Here is a 19,150-nt window from a genome sequence, read left to right on the forward strand (position 1 = left end):
GAGTGTGTGTATGTGTGGGGGGGTTGTACGTGGGTGGTGTGAGCATGTGTATGTGTATGTTTAAGTGTGTATTTTTGTGTGTATGAGTATGTCTAAGTGTGTGTGCATGTGTGTGTGCAACAAGCTCCGGACACTCACTCAGAGCAAAACCGTCACCAGCTGTGGCCACCTGCAGAGCAGAGCCTGTTCCTGACTCCGCTCAACGCCCACCAGCCACAGGTAATGCCCACCACCCGCCCCAGCGGCAGCATGCACAGGCCTCAGAGCCTTTACAGGCACTGCAGTGCCAGGGCGAGGGGCACAGCCGGTACGCAGGCACTCATGGCCCCGAGCGTCCATACTGCATCATCCTGGCCTCCGCAGCACCTACAGGGCTGACCACGTCCTCTCACCCTCACCCTCTCCTCCTAACCTGCCCCTTCTATTGCAAAAGCACTCTAGATGGCATGAAAGCCAAGGGTTCCCCCCACACCCTCCCAGCCTCCTCCAGCCTCAGCTGGGCTAAAGGGACAAGGGTAGGGGCAGCAGAGCACTCAGACAGGAGTCCCGGGGGGGGGGGTGTCATAGACAGGCAAGAGGGGGCACCTGAGCACAAGCCACCCTAGGACCCTGAGGGCCATGATTTGTCCCCAACCAGAGAGAAGAAGCAGGGGAGGGAAGTGCTGAGCTCCAGGAACACTGGCAGTCAAAGACAGGGTAGGCACCTCAGGGGGTGATGGGCACAGCTCCAGATCCCCAGGGCCAGGACGCCTCCTCCGGGAAGTCAGTGTGAGGGAAGCTTCTAGAACAATCAGGGGTAACCTGGACTCTGTTCCACTAAGGGGACAGCACGACTTCAAACACCCCCCCCCCCCGGGGTCCCCAGGCACATAAGATTGGACACAGCAGGGGAGGGCAGGAGGTGCCCTGGGAACATCCGTTGGCCCACTCCCCTCATGGCACCTCCCCAGCTCCACCCACCGCCCAGCGTCAAGCATCTGGTTAAGGTGGACCAGAAAGCTGAGTCAACTCAGCCTGAAGATTCGGGGGACACAAGGGGCTCAGGGCTCCATCCAGCACCCGCCTCTCACTGCAGCCTCACAAAGGTGTGGCCTTGTGTACGGGTCACACACGAGTACAAACATCACACATGTGTGATACATCCCAACAAACACAGCCATGCACCATACGTGTGTGCAGCCACACATGCTTCATATGTATTATGCTACACCCATGTTTCGAGTGTGCTATGTTGCCTGTGTGTTCATATATGAGCCTGTGCACATTGGTGTATCTACAGACATGATACATGTCAGCACACATGGCTACACCCACGTGTCATACACATTCATCAGTGTCTATACAATTGCATGCACTGATACATGGTTACATGTGCACGCCTGAACCCTGTATGCACCAGTGTTGGGTGCATGCCTCATGTGTACACAATGCACATCGCATATACACAACCACACATGAACCATAAACATACACACAACAGACCATCTACATACAGGTGGGCTCCACACACACTCACACGGTCATACAGCATGCTGCACACCTCCCACTTAAGAGTCTGCACATGCACACACATGTCCCATCTCATGTGCACACGTGTACTGTGCCGGAGCATGTATGGTGCCGTGCAGAAGCATGTAAACACATACCTATCCTATATTGGCATGTGTGCTTGTGCTCACGTATGTATCCCGTGTAGGAATGCAACATGTTCTGTGCAGACAAACAGCACGTGTCCATGTCCACAGGCATGGCTGGAAACTCCTGCACAGCTGCACAGGGAGACAGGGAGGGAGCACAGCCTTCTGACATCTAGACAACAGCGGACCCCGGGGCCCCCAGACAACCTGCCCGTCTGCCCCTGTTCAGTGGCCCCCCACTCCGTGCCCAGCCTTGCTCCCTGACCAAGACCCTGATGAGTGGCGGCCAACAGGAAGCAGGCTAGCACCCGGCAGACGAGCCCAGTTAGTTGCACGGGGGTGTCGTGGTCATATAGTCACTGAGGCAGATGGGCCCTGCTGGCCAGGCACAGTTCATGGGAGGAGCCTGATACGGGGTGACGTGGACCCACAGGGGTCCCCCCGCGCTGACGCCTCCAACTGCCTCTGCTGGCTCTGCCCAGAATGGGTGACCTCAAAGTCAGTGTCACCCCAGCAGGTCACCACGACTCCAGGGACCCACCGTCACCCACTACAGGTGGGGCAACCTCCCCGTCCACCTGCATCCTGTCCCTCTCCCCATGACAGGAGATCAGAAACAGGACATCTTGGAGCTGTGGAACTGGTGCTGACAGGGTCTGAGACCAGAGTCCACACAGACCCCACAGACCCCACATGGCCTCCACAGACTCTACACAGGCCCCACACAGTCCCTGAGAGTGGCAGATGGGAAGGGTCCCGTGTCCCATGTTGCAAAGAGACTCGGGCCTCAGTGCTCAGCAGAATGGCACAGCCAGCAGCCCTGCAACCTGGTTCGGCTGCACCCCTGGCACTAACGCCATAGCACAGTGGGCACTGCAGGGGATTTACGACCCTGCCACAGACGCCGTGCACCAAAAGGAAGCCGAGCATGAGAACACAAATAGCAGCCATGCCGAGTACCATAAGCACTGTCCAGGGAGCAGCAGACAAGTATGCTGGCAGCTCAGCTCGGGGACAGCCTCCCTTCCCAGCCTCAGGGCCTTGACACCAGCTACGACGGGGTGCAGGTGGGAAAGTCCCCCCAGGGCAACAAAGTACTCTCCAACTAGGATCAATAAACACAAACTCCCTATCACCAAGCCAGTACCCCAGAACCCCCCTCAGATAGGCCCTGATGAGTGAGGCCTGTCCCTCCACTCTGATTGGCTCACCATCCCCAAAAACCCTGTGTCCCAAAGTACTCCCAGACCCAAAATAATCAGGCACTTGGTCATCTCATGCCCACAACCTTCAGCCCCCTTCAGCTGGGGGGACCACCATAGCCCCACACCTGACTGCAGCAGGCCCATGGGGCCAGCCAGTTGCAGTCCTGGCGTCCTGCAGGGCACCCTGCCATCATCACCCCATCCCGAAGAGTACAGGGACGGTGCCATGAAGCCCAAGAGGGCAGCACCATATACAGGACTACAGTCGGAGGAGTCACAGGGGCCAAGCCTGCCAAGTGGGGAGACTAGGGGGGGGCCTATTAAAGGCACTGCCCACACAGAAACTTCAGGGTGCAGCTTCCGACAGCCCAGCACCCCAACAACCCGTGCCTAGCATGGAGGCGCTGGGTATCCTACGGCCTCACCATGACCGACAGGCATTCTGATAGCAACCAAGTTCAACCCCCCTCACCCCTGCCCAGCCCTCCGCAGCCCCGGGAGAGCTTCACGGACACAGCATGTCCCCCGAAATCCCCCACGGTTGTCCGGGACGGCCCCCCCATGTGCCAGGGCTGCGGATTCTCAAGCCCCCGCTGGTCAGTGGGTCCCGGCACCTCCCAGGCAAGAAGACCGAATGTTGGAGCATAATGATTTTAAGGAGCTTGACAACCTCTCCCCCTGCATTATTCATTTTTGTGACACAAAACTGTTATTTCGCCGAGATTACTGTAAATCGCTACATGAAGAGCTGGCTTGCATGAACAATTAAATGGGAGATATGATAAACCAGATTTATAAGCTCCGTGCTCCGGTGACATCAATCCCTTCGGCAATCAGCCCCGCGGCCCCGCAGCTCCCCCAAGAGCCCCTCGCAGGACCGGCAGCCAGGCGGGGGGTGGGGGGGAAGACTAGTTAATGCGGGGCTCCTGTCGCCATGGTAACCACGGAAACTTGTTTCAAAAATGAATAATAGCTCTGTTAGGTGCTTCATTAAAATTTTTTTCCACCACATACTGCCCTTAATCTTCTCAATGGAACAAAAGGCTGATTCAGAGGCGCAGAAGCCTGCGACTCCATCACGTCACGCCGGCCGGGCCCAGTCTGCAGCTCCACCGAGAGGGAAGAAGGGGGACCAGGCCAGAACCGACCTGATCTGCAGGCCCTCTCTTGAGGGTCCACCTCGCCCTGGCAGCGGCCCCTGGGCACCAGCCCAGATCTGACAGCCCAGAGGTCCAGGGCGCCCCCAACTAGGCCTGATGCGCCCGCCTGGGGCCCCGCACAAGGCCCTGGAGACCCCTCGGCCAATGCCACTGCAGCCTGAGCAAGACACTGAGGGAACCTGGGAAGCTGCCTTTCTCAACCCGGCCCGGCCTGCCCACCCTGTCCTCCTTGGCCCCTCTATAGCCCCCGTGGCCCTTGTCCGTCTGCAATGCCTGTCTGAAGAGTGACTCGGTGACACTGCGAGGTGGAGGTGCCTGGTGGCACACACTCTGCTGTCCACGTGGCACCTAGGCCCGGCTGAGAACATCGGTAGATGATGGAGTGTTGGTGTACCTAGCTAAAACCCTGAAGTTGGGTGCAAAGACCCTAAGACCCACCCATATCTGGGAGGAGTTTTGGGAACCGGATAATAGGTGTAACTACCTGCAAGACCTCCCATTCCTGGGAGGGGTCGGGAAAAAGTTAGATAAGCCTGGGACGAAAGGGATTCGGGCCTTTTGTCTCTTGGCCGGCTTTTGGATCTTTGGGCCGCATGGGGAAGATGGCTAACAGGAGATAAGATGCAGGGCTAGCAAAATAATGCTGTGCTTGAAAGGTTGACATAGGCCACACACCTGTGGTGGCTAGGGCATGAATAAAGATGATTCTTCCTGAAGCCTGCGTGTGAGTGAGTGATTTCACCTGGGCCTGGAACCCGGCCGGCTGGATGGAGTTGCAGAGCCATGTGGCCTGGGGTGGCAGAAAGGAATCCATCGCCATCCATCGCCATCCAGCACCATCACTAATTATTTTATGCAACAATGGAGGACAGGCTGGTGGACCAGAGGAGCCAACAGCAGGCCTGGTCTGACCAACGTGAGGGCGGAGGTGGGGCAGAGACACCAAGGAGCTGCCAAGGCAGGGCACAGAGAACTGGGGTGCAGCCAGGCCTGAGACATCAAACTAGACAAACGAACGGTGCTACTGGGGTCTTCATGTCCACCACGTGGTGCCTGTGGGCTGCTATGTGCACCTGCCACCCTAAGAGCCAGGCAAGAGGGTCTGAGGGCTAAGGGGTGGCGCCTCGGGGTTTGGAGTGGAGGCAGAGGGTCGGAGTGCAGCAGGAGTGCAGTCGAGGGGTGGGGTGGTGTCTGAGTCTTAGGGATGGAGTCGGAGGGTTGGGGGCAGAGACTAAGGGCTAGGCACAGGAGCCTGAGCATTAGAGCGGAATCTGAGGTTCGGGGGGTGGGGACTGAGGGCTAGGGGTGGACCGAAAGAGCCAGACACAGGATCTGAGAGCCAGGGAGCAAGGTCTGAGGACTCAGGGGTGGAACCTGAGGGCCAGGGGTCTGAGTCAGAGAACAAGAGGGTGGGGCCTGAGACGGAAAGACAGCCAACGGCCCCCCATCACGTGAGTGGGTGCAGAGGCCATCCGGAAGGCAGGGTCCACACAGAGCCCTTCCCACCGGCCCAGGTGGCTATGCGTCCATGGGCCACGTCCCCAGAACCAAATCCTGGAAGCACAGCTCAGAGACACCCGCACAACGGGACTGGACACAGCCGGTGGGACAAATAAACCCAGCCAGGAAGGGCAGTGAGCACTGTTCTGGGCCCCGGGACAACCCCGTCTCCCCTCACCCCCACCTTGAATGCCTTCCCACGGGCACACGGATCTCTGGAGGCCAGAGAGCAAAGAACCTCCTCAGAGCTGCCTCCCACTGGAGCCCAGGGCCAGAAGGTGCTGGAACGAGAGTGATGTTCTGTAACAGGGTTTCCCAGGCAGCCGTACTCGGGTCCAAATTTGTCCTACTGAATTTCTGGTTTGAGACTGATGCATGTGATGGTGTGAATTGTTCAGGGAGCAACATACTGAAATATAAACTTTGGAAAGATTCTTTAAGAAAAAAAATCAGGGGCCTGAGAGGTAGCACAGAGGTAAGGCTAACACCTTGCACAGGGCTGACTCGGGACGAACCTGGGTTTGATTCCCAGCATCCCATATGGTCCCCCAAGTCAGAAGCGATTTCTGAGCACCGCTGGCTATGACCCAACACCCCCCTTCCAAAAAATAAAATAAAATAAAAAGTAAAATGACAGGGCTAAGCAAAGCTCTGATTAAAAATAGAAAAAAATATCAAGGGCTGGAGAGATAGCACAGCGATAGGGTGTTTGCCTTGCATGCAGCCAACCCAGGACAGACCTGAGTTCGATCCCCGTATCCCTTATGGTTCCCTGGGCCTACCAGGAGAGATTTCTGAGTGATTCCTGAGTGCAGAGCCAGACATGAGCCTTGAGCACCGCTGTTTGGGCCCAAAACCAAATCCTTTTAAAAAGAGAGAAAACCTGGACCAGAGCTCACCCCAGACCCGTCTGATGTGGCCACGGGGCCAGCAGATGAGCCCCTCAGACGCCTCCAAGCCAGACCGGACAGGGGATACGGGTCACGTCTGGAAGCCCGCAGGGGCCGTGCAGATTCTGAGGGGTCTGTTGGTGGGGTAGGGGACTGAGCCCCAGAAAGCAGGTCAGGGCCAGTGGGAGCACAGCTGAGGGGAGGCGGGTGGGGCCGGTCCCAGTGACGGTGGGTCACTCGAGGGAGGCGGGAAAGCCAGCCAGGGGAGCCCTGTACCCCACGGCCCTGCACAGCCCCAAGGAGCCAGCTGCGGGACACCAGCACATGAGCAGGGCGGAGACCAGCATGATGAGTACTCAGAGGTGGAGCTGGGTCACCTCCCTCAGATCCCCCTCACCCCAGGCCCTCCTCCCTCATTCCTCAAACCAGAGCAATCCTCCCTGGACTCCCTCCTTCTCCCTCAAGTAACGGGGCGTGTCTCCGAGCAGAGAGAGGGGCTCTCCGCGGGGACAGGTGCTTCCCCAAGCAGACAGTCTGATGGCATTGGCAGGCAGTCTGAGGGCGACTTCCTGCAGTGCGTCTTTAGGGGCCCGAGCACTCTCTCGGAGCCTAGATCTGTGGCTCTTCCCAGCACCACTAGGGGGAGCCAGTCACAGTTGGGCCCAACTGTGCCCAGAGCTGGTGGTGTGGTGTGGTGTGGTATGATGTGGTGTGTGCCCCCCACTCCTGTGGGGGGTGGGGGGGGTGCGTGTGTGGGTGTGGCGGGGGAGTGCCACCCTCCACTCCTGACCAGCAAGGCCCACAGAGAGAGAAACCCACCCCACCCCCGAACCAGCCACCCACTCCCTTCCCTCGCCAGCCCGCCCAGGAGCACTGTGCTGGGGGTTCCCTGGGAGGAGGTGTGTTATTTACAGCCTGTCCGACGCCCGCGGGTGTAGATGGCTATGAATCAAAGATCACAACAACACACGATGCTTTGTTCTGGGGAGCTCGGGCCGGGAATTGTCGGGTGAGCCTTAATCGGAATACTAATTACTTTTCCAATCAGGCCAGGGGTGTGAACTCACTTGAAAAACTGCAGAAAACAAAATTTCATTAGTTCCTCGAAGGGATCTGGAAGGACAGGAGGGAGGGCTGTCCTGCCAGAGACGGATGTCGAGGAAGAGGAGGAGGAGGAGGAGGAGGAAGATGGGGAAAAGAATGAAGGGAGAGAAGAGAAGGAGGAGGGGAGCATGCCCCAGCCCCAACCCTAGGCCTCTGTTCTCTGGGTGACCTTGGATATCTATGTCCTGGAGGCCTTTGACATTTAAGGGTCTTTGGCCTGGAAGAGCTCACAGGGCAGCCACACTGTCTCAGGGTGCCTGCACCCTCCTCCAGGACCCCGGGACACTGCATCCTTCCAGGCCAGCCCAGGCTCCTGCAGGTACCCCCCAGCTCAGCAGACTAGCAGCCTGGAAGGGCACAAGGCGCCCCCTGTAGGTGGCCTGGAGGGAGCCAGCTTTACCCAACGCACTGAGCAGATGGGGGGGGCAGGTTCCAGGGGAGGGCAGCCCAAGGCTGGGAGGAGGGGGTGACCTAGCACAAGGACCCCGGGATCCCAGGGGGCTCAGAAAAGCACCAGCACCTCGAGGAGCATGTCAGATGTCAGCTCGTCACAGAACAGACTCGGGGTCCAAAGACAGGACGGGCCAGCAAGGGGGATTCCCACAGCTTCCAGGAACATGTGGGCAGAGACCTGGGTCCATGCGTGAACTGGAAAAGTCGTCTGAGTAAAGCGGGGCAATGTGGGAGGGAGCAGGCCCAGCTGGTGACCCAGAGCACAGTGCTGCCAACCCCATCTCCCCTCCTGCTCCCCGGAGTACCACCCCCTGAGGGTCGTGCCTCCTGGAGCCTGGAGAAGGGGTGACCCAGGCCCCTGATCCAGTGCACCCTCAGATTCCCTGCAGAGGTGAGGCCCAGCAGGGCACGGCTCATAGGAGCAAACCTGCTGTGGGGGGGCCTCCACCTACACCCCACCCCCACCCCCCGTGGAAAACTAAGCGCCCACGGGCCAAGGGAAAGGAGGCACAAAGTGCTTGCCTGGGCAGAAAGCACAAGATGGGTCTGGGGGCCCCCCAGCCTGGGATCTATACTGGGGGTGTCTTTCAGAGTCCCCCAAAGGCTGCAGGGGTGACCAGACCCCCACTTGGCCTGCACACCCTTCAGTGGGACTGGGGCACCCTCACAAGCAGGCAAGGCTGGGCCCATGGCAGCCGGACAGCAGAGCATAGCACTGGCCACCAGAGGGCACCTCTGGGCAGCAGCAAGAGCAGCTGAGGACATGGGGGAGAGTAGGCAGGGCAGTGTCTATACTGCAGGGATGCCGTGGTCAGCACAGGGCAGTGGACACAGGCCAGCTCCTGCGTGACAGATGTATGCAGATCCAGATGTCACCCACAGCCCCCACAGTCCCCATGGCTCCCATGGCCGAGGCCCCTGGACCCACCCTCTTCCCTGCCCACGGCCTGCTGTCCCTCTGCATGGGCGGCCAGAGTGAACTCGGGGACCCGGGGCCAGGGGCCAGCTCACACAGTCCCTGTGGTGCACCGGGGACGGGGGTCACAGTCGCCCTCCAGCCCAGGTGCTGCTGCATTCCTGACCCATAACTGCCCGTTTTGGCTCCCCACACCCTGTGGATGTTGAATCCCTCAAGACCCCCTTGGGTACACTCCCCCCTCCCTGTCAAGTCCCTCCAAGGCTCTGTTGATGTATTTAAAGGAATTAGTCAATGTACGTTTAAGGGATGATGACACACAACCCCCATGATGGCAGCTGGACTGGACACGTCCCCCTGCAACTGATTTTGGCCCTGAAATATAAAAAGGAGTCTGGCATATTGGGGGCCCATAAAAAGGAAAAGGCCAGAGCAGACCCTGCTCGCCTGTGGGCGAAGATAAAAGCATGCGAGATACTGCTGTTCCACCTCTATCCCTCTCTCTCTCTCTCTCTCTCTCCCTCTTCTCTGGCCGCTCTCTCGTTCTCTCCCTCTCCCAGGTCACTCAGGTGAGGTGGTAGTAGTCCCAGGCAGCTATATTTTGGCTTCCCTGCATGGGCACCTCACCCTACCTGGCAGTCGGGTCCCTCACCCTTGCAGCCTTGCAGCTTGGTGGATTTGCAGGGCTTCCTGGCGGCTGGGCCACTGCTCCATGCTCCTGACAGCCCACCTACACTGGCCTAGATATCCTCTGCCCGGACACAGGAGGCACAGAGGCCCCAGGTGCTGCCGACCTGGCTGAGGGTTCCCCCTGCTCTCCTCAGCTCAGCCTTAAGTGAGGGAAAGTCAAAGCAAGGCTTCGTGGCATCAAGAACTGGGCCCCCTAGCACCCACCAAAGAAAAGCCACAGGGCTTATAACCTCTCAGGCCATGTGCCCAGCCCTGCACCCCTGCAGGAAACAAGTTCTGGTGTGACTATGGGTCTAGGTGTTGGCCTGGGTTCTGTGTCAGACCAGAACCTAAAAGCAAGGACCCTGAGGTGGGGACTCACCCAGGCCCCAGGCTCCACCCCTGCCTGGGACTGTCCAGGCCGGGCGGGGACACAAGGCCCCCGCTGCCTTGCCCACCGGAACTCCCACACACCAAGCAAGTCACAGCCACCGAGAGGCGAGCAAGGACGCACCTCTGAAGGTTGGGGGATCAGAACCCGAGGCTGTGCCCCAGTGGTGAGCCCCCAAACCACACCTGGGCTTGCTACACACATACACACACCCCAGGCAAGCTATACACACGCATACATGAGCATATTACACACATATACATGTACACACGACCCAGTCATGTACACATGGGAATATTACACACACAGACATACTACCACACCAGCATGCACGCACACACGCGCGCGTCGCACACACACTCACACACTCACAAACACACACCTCAGGGGTCTGGAGCCTGAGCCGACAGGAAGGGTGGTCGGGGGATGAGGGGCAACTACCTGCAGGAAGTAAAAGGGGGCGACTGACCAGCTGCCCCTGGGGCAGGTACCGGTTCCAGGACAGGCACTGGGACGGACCAGCTGCCTCCCGGCCAGGTTCAGGCTGGCCAGGCCGCGAGCCACCACACGCCACCTGCTGGCGGCGTGGGGCACTGCCAGCCTGGTCATACCAGGCCACTGCCCATCACTGGGGAGCACTTGCCCTCCCTCCCCCCAGTGGCTCCGGACAGACCCCAAGATGAGAGAAGGAGGAGAGGTGGGCCTCGTACAAAGGCCCCACACCAGCTTCCTAAGAAGACCCCCGGGGCACAACTAATCCGCCAGGTTCACTCAGTACTGGGGGGGGGGGGGTACAGCAAAAGCATTGTGGAGTACTGAAGGAAGACTGTGGGAGTACTGCGAGTGTCAGGGTAAACGGCAGGAGCATGACAGGATCAATCTGTTCCTGCAAGAGTACCCACGGGAGTATTGCAGGGGTGCTGCAGGCGAAATTGTAGGAGCACTATGGCAGTGCTGGGGAGCACTACTGCAGTGCCAGGCCAGTTCTGCAGGAGCATGGAGAGTCCTGGCCCTCCCTTCAGCCCCGCCTGCCCCCGCAGCCGTACCCCCCATTCCTTGAGTGCCAGGGAACACGGGTGGCCACTCTCGACCTTCAGCGCAGGCAGCAGGACTAGTCAGGGGACCAGACGAGCTCAATAGGCCAGGGCGCATGCCAGGATGATGCTGGCAAGGGAACCTCGCGGGCACCCCGGGACCTGACACGGGTGTGCGGACTCACCGAGGTCCGTGTTGGGGCCACTCAGGAGATGCACGGAACTTGCAGAGCCTCGAGGCATCCCCTGTCACTCAAGTGCCGCCGCTGCCAGGGGGCGCCGCCTCTGCCGAGTGGTCAGGACACCAGAGTCTGCATGTGGGAGCGACTGTGAGCGCTGCAGGGAAGCGGGGGGCCACCGGCAGTCTCTGCAGGGGTAGGGGGGACAAAGTGAAGCGCTGGGCCCCTCTGGCTCCCTCCGCCCCTAGAACTGACCGGGGTTGGGGCCTGGAAAACACGGGATCCCGGAGGCAGAGGCCACAGTGGCATGGAGCTCCCCAATGCCAGCCCCACCTGTGGAGAGCAGTGGCCAGATGGGGAGAACTGCCACTGGACCAGGATGGTAGGCGGGGGGGCATGGCACACTTGGGGCACCTCTGGGTCCCCAGGCACCTCCCGCTCAAGGCCCTGTCACCAATGGACGGCCTGGAAGGTCCAGTGCTGGGGGACAGGACCCCAAGTACTTTTTTGCTCCAGGGGGCGGCCAGACAGCAGAAGGAAAAGCTGGGGATGGACAGGGTGGGGCAGGAATGCAGGCAGGGCGTGGGGGAGAGGTGCAAAGGACAGTTGCGGGCAGGGGTGCGGGGAAGATAGGTGCAGGGGTGCGGGCAGGGGTGGCCCCACCTGCAGGGCAGGCTGTGTGGCTCTCGCTGACCGTACTTGACCAGTCCGCGGGTCCCCGGCGGGCTCGGCAGGCGAGGGGCCCTGGCGCTGCTGCTGGCTGTGGTGGTGCAGGACTTGCTTTGACAGTCTCCATGACCACGGCGTGTGCAGGCGCTGGGCCGCCATGGCCAGCAGCTCATCGTCATCATCACCCGCGTCCCCATGCGTCACATTGTGTCACTCTCGAACTCCTGGAAGGTGCTGCTGCGCTTTCGTCTTGCCTGGGGTGCCAGGCGTCCGGGACGCGGGCCCCAGGGGGCTGCGGGGAAGAGGCCACGGGTCACAGGGCCCCACAGGGGGATAGTCCAGTGGGGGGGACAGCATCCGGCCACCCCATCTTGGCCAATTCACAGCTGATCCCATGCAACCCGAGAACCCAGGGTCCAGGCCTGCTGCCCTGGGCAGTGGGGGCAAGGCAGGGGCACCGGGTCACCCTGTCTGCAAGGGCAGATCAGGATAGGCTCGCCAAGGCCACACCAAGGCCCAGCCAGCCATAGGCCACAGGGAATGAGGTATACACCACTTAGGGTTGCCAGCAGGAGCCAGAGCCGGGCAGGGGGAGGCAGAATGGTGGCTCAGCCCAGCACCGGGGCCGGGCTAGTGCTGTGAGGGGGGTCAAGCGTCACTCAACTTGCTGTGCAGCAGCGGGTCAAAGGGCGGGTGCTGGGCGCCGAACACGTGCTGGATGCTGCGGGTAGGAGGCAGACGAGGGGCTCCATCAGCTGGATGCCACAGCCAAGGACCACACCAGCCATCGTCAGCCGGGACAGGTCGCCCCTCAACTGCGCCCCAGGACACTCGAGCATGTCAGTGTGCAGTGCAGGCCCAGGCCATGGGGATCCCCATAATGACAACCATGCAAAGGAAGCCCAGGCCAGCCTCCCTCGGATGTGTCCCCACCTAGACCACACCTCCTGCAGAGAGAGGTATCAGGAAAGCACCCATCATCCTATATCCTATAGGGTCCCCTGAGCACTGTCAAGTGTGATCCCAGAACACATGAGGCAGGAGTCAGCCCCGAGCACAGAGCCAGGAGTCAGCCCCAAGCAGGGCCAGGAGTGAGCCCAAGTATCCCTGGTGGGTGGCCCCAAAACCGTGTCAGTTAACAGAGGCGATAAAAGGCAAAGGCAAGGCCCTCGAGTCTGAAGCAGCTCTACCCATGAAACTAATGGGGACAGCACAGGGCAGAGACAGGAGCCAACCCCGCGACGCGGGTGCAACCCAAGTGTCACTGAAGCTGAGTGGCACTGGGTCACAGGAATAGCCTCAGCTCCAAAGTCCACAGTCCTGACAGTGCTCACAGAGCGGCTAGAAAGGACAGGACTGACCTCTGCACTGGGCATGGGGCTCAGAGCCTCTACCCAGGACCAAGGTCCACACCTGGTGGCACTGAGGGGGTCACTCCTGGCTCTGCGCTCAGAAATCACTCCTGGCGGGGTCAGGGGACCAGGTGGGATGCCTGAATCAAACGTGGATCTGTCCAGGGTCAGCCGCTTGCAAGGATATAAAGCCCTACTACCGTGCGATGCGCTCCTCTTGGCCTGGATTTTAAACCTTCTCAGTAGTGATTAAAACGTCTCATTAAGACTGACTGTTCTATGTTTTGGATGTTTGTTTGTTTGTCTCCATACATAGATTTTTTTTATTACAATCTTAATGCAGACACTTAAGTGTTATCTGAGGCATATTTCTCAACAGAAAGCCAATACTCCGTTTCTCAGAGCAAAATGCACTTTTATACTTTGATGGGCTGATTCAGATTCCACCATTCCATGTTCTTCTCTTCACTCTCATTGAACTTAACGGTTTACCTAGTTCAGTACAGGACTATTCAGAACATCATGTCTTCGTCTGGCTGGTTGGTTGGCTTTGTGGGCACAGTAATCCCCCCTATAAGAAAGCTTTACTTAAAAAAAAAATTGGGCCGGGACCGAAGAGATAGTTTGGAGGTAGGGCATTCGCCTTGCATGCAGAAGGACAGCAGTTCAAATCCCGGCATCCCCTATGGTCCCCCTAGCCTGCCATGGGTGATCTCTGAGCATAAAGCCAGGAGTTACCCCTGAGTGCCACCGGGTGTGGCCCAAAAACCAAAATAAAATTGTGAAGAAGATTAAACTGGGGCGGAGGGGCCGGCTGAGGTGGCGCTAAAGGTAAGGTGCCTGCCTTGCCTGCGCTAGCCTTGGGCGGACCGCGGTTCGATCCCCCGGTGTCCCATATGGTCCCCCAAGCCAGGAGCAACTTCTGAGCACATAGCCAGGAGTAACCCCTGAGCGTTACCGGGTGTGGCCCAAAAACCAAAAAAAAAAAAAAAAAACTGGGGCCGGAGAGATAGCATGGAGGTAAGGCGTTTGCCTTTCATGCAGGAGGTCATCGGTTCGAATCCCGGCGCCCCATATGGTCCCCCGTGCCTGCCAGGAGCAATTTCTGAGCCTGGAGCCAGGAATAACCCCTGAGCACTGCCGGGTGTGACCCAAAAACCACAAAAAAAAAAAAAAAAAAAAAAAAGAAAGATTAAAACTGATACACATAATGAAGAAAGCTCATCTCCTGAAATTCCACAACCCTGGAAATCACTGATACCTTAGTTTTGTTTTGTTTTGTTTTCAAAACTTGTCTTTCTTTTCTTTTTTAATATAAATTCTAAAAGAGGGACCAGAGCACTAGCACAGCGGGGAACACCCTTGCCTCGCACACAGCCACCTGGGTTTAATCACTACACCTCATGCTGTTCCCCTGAGTCTCACTAGGACTGACCCCTGAGCACAGAGCCAGGAGGGAGCCCTGAGCACAGCCAGTGTGAAACCCCCCACCAAATAAACTGTATGACTAACACAACTGTGACTCCCTGTATCTCAATCAAGTTCTGATAAATTAAGTCAATCTCCCTGCTGATGCTACCAGGCTGTGCCCACCTGTGCCAGCTGCCTGCACAGCACAGCGCGGCCGAGGAACCTGGCCAACAGACATGCAGGGGGCAGCTCCAGGCACCCCTTCCCACTGTCAGGGGACCACATAAGTACAGCCACACTTACAGGTGCACCTACACCACAGACCCATTGCGTGCATGCGCACGCGCACACACACACACACACACACACACACACACAACCATGCACATCTGCAAATGTGCACACTGGGGCCACGCGCCTAAAACCACACATCCGCGACCGTGAGTCTCATTTCTTGGACCCACATCACTCTTTGTGGGCACCAGCCCTGCCAGTCTCTGCATCCAGCCGTCCGCTCCGACAAGTCTACCACGTTATCACCCGCTGCAGGCGCTTTCCTGCCCCTGGAAACTCATGAATTCTTTATGCACAAACCACTTGTGTTTATTGAGCAGAAAATGTTCCAGTGAAGTTCAAGCTCAGGCTAAGGGAAACCTCGTTTTAGCTTATTCAAATTGCATTTGTAGTTGGTCGCGCAGAGATAAAGAGGAAAATGTGGAAGGGGAAAGGCCACTCGGACCCCACGGGGACGTTGAGGCCCTTCCCCAGACAGCAGCTGGTTCTGCGTTGACTTGGGCTAAAGAGACACGACAGGAAGGCACACAAACAGCACGACCTTCACGTGTGTGCCAGAGCACACATCATACATGACATACCCCACATGACTTAATTGCGCACGACATTATCTATGGCATAGCCCACATCACAAGTATGCCACGAACCATATACATGTGACATAGCCCTTCATACACACAACATGACCTGTGCCATGCATGTGACATGACCTATCCTGTACATATGATGTAGCCCATATCATGCATGCAACATATCCCACATCATATGTGTGACCTAACATTTCACACATGTAACATCAGACACATGACTAAAACTGTACCTAAAATATTACACAACCCATTTCATACATGACGACCTACTTCATATGAAGTAACCCACTTTGTACGTGTGACATAAGCCATAGTTCACGCATGTACACGATACTCAAAACACATCACACAATAATACACAAGTGCTGCCTGTGTGCACATGGAGAGAACCGCACTTCCCACATGTCTGAACCCACTCTGCACATATAACCCAGGCACTGGGCACCAGCTCTACCCGGGTGTGTCACACGCAGGAAACGCAGAAGCACACAGCAGGCAAGAAGGGCTGTGGGGAGCGGGGACTGCTGGGCACAGAGGGCAAGGACGAGGGGACAGACCTGAGGAGCTGCAGGAGGCTCCAAGGACATGAGTGATCCCACGGGTGGCCGCTCAGCAGGGACAGGACTTGGGCTACCTGCAAGCCCTTCTGGCAGTGAAGGGAAGGGATGGGGGGCACACCTGGCCCAGAGTCCATCGCCCTTCGGAAAGCTCCATTTCCCATCCACACCCCATTTTTCTATATCCAGGGAAACTCTTCTGAAGGTGGGAAACTCCGTGTTCCCACAATCAAGAGACATGTGCCAAACCTGGGGACTGCAGCTGGAGGGACACGAGAATCGAGGGCACAGCAGGCAGACATTGCCCCATGAGCATGCTCCCAGTCCTTCCCTGAGCAGTAGCTCCTGCCCACCCACAGCAGAGCCAAGCACCCAGGGCAGAGCTGAGCACCAAACACCCACATCAGAACCACCCTGGCCCTGCCCACCACACACAGATCTCTCATGGCACCAGCTGTACATGGGACATGAGACGCACCTGCAGCAAGCAACACTCATGGGCACTATTGGGTTCAGCAGGAAAGGGGCAATGTGGTTGGGGGCACGGCAGCCCCCAGGAGGGGCCTGGGGACCAGGACAAAGGCCTCTTCTAGCCCCCCCCCCAATGTCACCAGGACATGAGCCTTTCCCAGGAAGCCGGAAGCCACCGAGCAGCAGGTGGGGGAGAGACTCGGACAGGACTAGCTGCGACTATCCTCACCTGCTTCTATTTTCTGGGGCTCGATGAACGGATAAAGAGAGTTGAGCTGTGCCAGCAGGGGGCCTGGCCCCCTCTCTGCAGCTCTGCTACTTGTACAAAGGCTGAGCAGGGAGCAGAAAGGGCAATGGGACAAGCCTTCAGGATGTCCAGAGCCTGGCAAGCGGGTCCCAGCCCAAAGGAAAGGGAAGTGAGTCCATGTCCAGGAGGGAGTGATGGACCAGAAGCCGCCTGAGGCTACCCGGACCCACCACATGCCTCCCCCAGCTGAGCCCCTGAGCATGCTGGGTCTCTACAGGGGCCACTTTTTCCGTGCAAGCCCCTCCCCATGGGACCTCACAGCCCCGCACCCTGCAAACGCCTTCCTTCTACCAAGACCACCAGCAGCTGGGGCCAGGAGAAACAGTGGTACTATCCGATGACACGCCATGGAAAGCCACAGTCAGGGGTCAAAGGTGTCCACGGGCCACAATGCCACGCGCTCACTGACATCCTCCAGCTGCTGTCCCGAGGCAGGCCGGCACCAGAGCAGCTGAGAGGTCCTCCTTAGGTGGGCTCCTCGCCTTTTCGGACAGATGCTCCCAGCCCCTCTTCCTACCGCTCCTACCTGCCCAGGAGTGTGTCCCAGGGCCCTTGGAAGATCCTGGGGCTCCAGCACAGGTACAGGGCCACACGTAGAGCTCGCCGGGAAGCACCGCTCCAGGCATGAGTCCTGGAGGCCAGGAAGCCGCGGACCAGCCGTGGCTAGTGCAGGATGCCCCCAGCCCCAAGTGCTCAGATATCTTTTGCCCGCCGGAGCACAGTATCCTGCTGACCTCAACTTCAGGTCGCTCTGCCGCTCGCGGGACCCCAGGAAGCCCCATCCTGTGCCTGAGCAGGACCTTCCGACCCTCGAGCCCTGGAGCAGCTGGGCAGAGCCGCTCCTTGAGCAGTGCTCTGAGGGTACCGACGCTTGCGGTCATGCTGGGGTGCCACCGTTCTCGAGGCTCTTTGCGTTTGGGCCCTCCGGACTCGGGTCTTCAGGACTCAGAGCGGCAGTGCCCCTCGGGGCAGCTCCCAGGCACTCCCGGGACTCGGGTGCTTGGGGCGCGGTCGCCAGCCCGCTGCCTGTCTCTCTCTGCTCCACGGCCTCTGCCCAGTGCCCGGGTCCCCGTGGACTCGGACCCGCCGCGGGGAGGACTTTGGAGCCCGCACCGCTCCGGGCGGGCCCGGGTCAGCGAGGGCGCCTGCAGTCCGGGCCGTCCGGAACCAGCTCTGGGTCGGGGCCCAGGATCCAGACGGGCCCAAGCAGCAGGCGGCCCCTCGGGGCGCAGCAGCCGCACCCCTCGAGCCCCTCGGGACGGCCGAGCCTCCTGCTTGCTCCCTTGGGCCGGCCGGAGCCCCCCCAGCCCGTGACTCTGCCCATGACATGCTCTCTGACCCCCCGACCTCTGCCCTCTGACCCCCGGCCCCGTCCGCGAGTCGCCCACCTGCCCGGGACTTTGCTGTCGCCGCGCTTCCAGAACTGCTTCCTGGCGCCGTCGCTGGCCATGGCGCCTCCGCATGCCTCAGGCCCCCGAGAAGCGGCGCCCCGAGAGCGAGAGCGAACCGACAGCGAGACCGACAGCGAGGGCGGCTGCTCGACCCGGCCCGGCCCGTCCCGACCCGTCCCGGGACTCCCGCGGCCCGAAGCCGCCGCGCTTCCGCCTTCCCCCGGAAGTGGAGGCTCCCCGGGCGGAAGTCCCGCCCCCGCGCCCGGCGCGCGGCGCGCGGGGTGACGTCACTCGGCCGCGCGCGGAGATAGCGTCACCGGGGCGGGGCGAGTGGCACCGAGCGCGTCTTTTCCCGCGGGCTGGCGGGGCTGGAGGAGGAGGACGGGTCCGACCCGGGTTCGATCCCCGCCGCCCCGTCGGGTCCCCGGGGCACCGTCGGGGGCGACTCCTGAGCGCAGAGCCGGGAGGAGGAGCCCCTGAGCGCTGCTGGGAGTGACCCCTAAGCTCCCCCAGCAGTCGTCCCTGACTGGGCACCGCCGGGAGTGACCCTGAGCTCCTGAGCACTGCCAGGATGATCCCTGAGCGCAGAGCCGGGGGAGCTCCCGAGCGCCGTCTGGGCTGATCCCTGAGCATCCCCGGGAGTGATCCCTGGGCGCAGAGCCTGGAGGAACTCCAGCACACTGCTGGGAGTGATCCCTGGGCGTCCCTGGCACCACCAGGAGTGAGCCCTGAGCTCCGAGAGGAGCTTCTGAGCACTGCCAGGATGATCCCTGAGCGCAGAGCCGGGAGGAGCTCCTGAGCACCGTCTGGGGTGATCCCTGAGCATCCCCGGGAGTGATCCCTGGGCGCAGAGCCTGGAGGAACTCCAGCACACTGCTGGGAGTGATCCCTGAGCATCCGCAGTGGTCCCTAAGCATCCCTGGGCACCACCAGGAGTGAGCCCTGAGCTCCGAGAGGAGCTTCTGAGCACT

General features: G+C 59.5%; 1 protein-coding gene across 1 annotated transcript in view; it reads right to left on the bottom strand.

Annotated features, from left to right (window-relative positions):
- Window positions 1–18,287, bottom strand: part of TBC1D22A (TBC1 domain family member 22A) — a 65,574-nt gene extending 47,287 nt beyond the window's left edge. Inside the window, 6 exon segments of the mRNA XM_049771762.1 lie at window positions 11,802–11,841; window positions 11,844–12,008; window positions 12,011–12,052; window positions 12,054–12,099; window positions 12,472–12,528; window positions 18,177–18,287. Coding sequence (XP_049627719.1) covers window positions 11,802–11,841; window positions 11,844–12,008; window positions 12,011–12,052; window positions 12,054–12,099; window positions 12,472–12,528; window positions 18,177–18,238 — 412 coding nt within the window. The 5' untranslated portion in view covers window positions 18,239–18,287.
- Between the last annotated feature and the right edge of the window lie 863 nt (window positions 18,288–19,150).

Source organism: Suncus etruscus, chromosome 4 (assembly GCF_024139225.1).
Source record: "Suncus etruscus isolate mSunEtr1 chromosome 4, mSunEtr1.pri.cur, whole genome shotgun sequence".
NCBI classification, from domain to species: Eukaryota; Metazoa; Chordata; class Mammalia; order Eulipotyphla; family Soricidae; genus Suncus; species Suncus etruscus.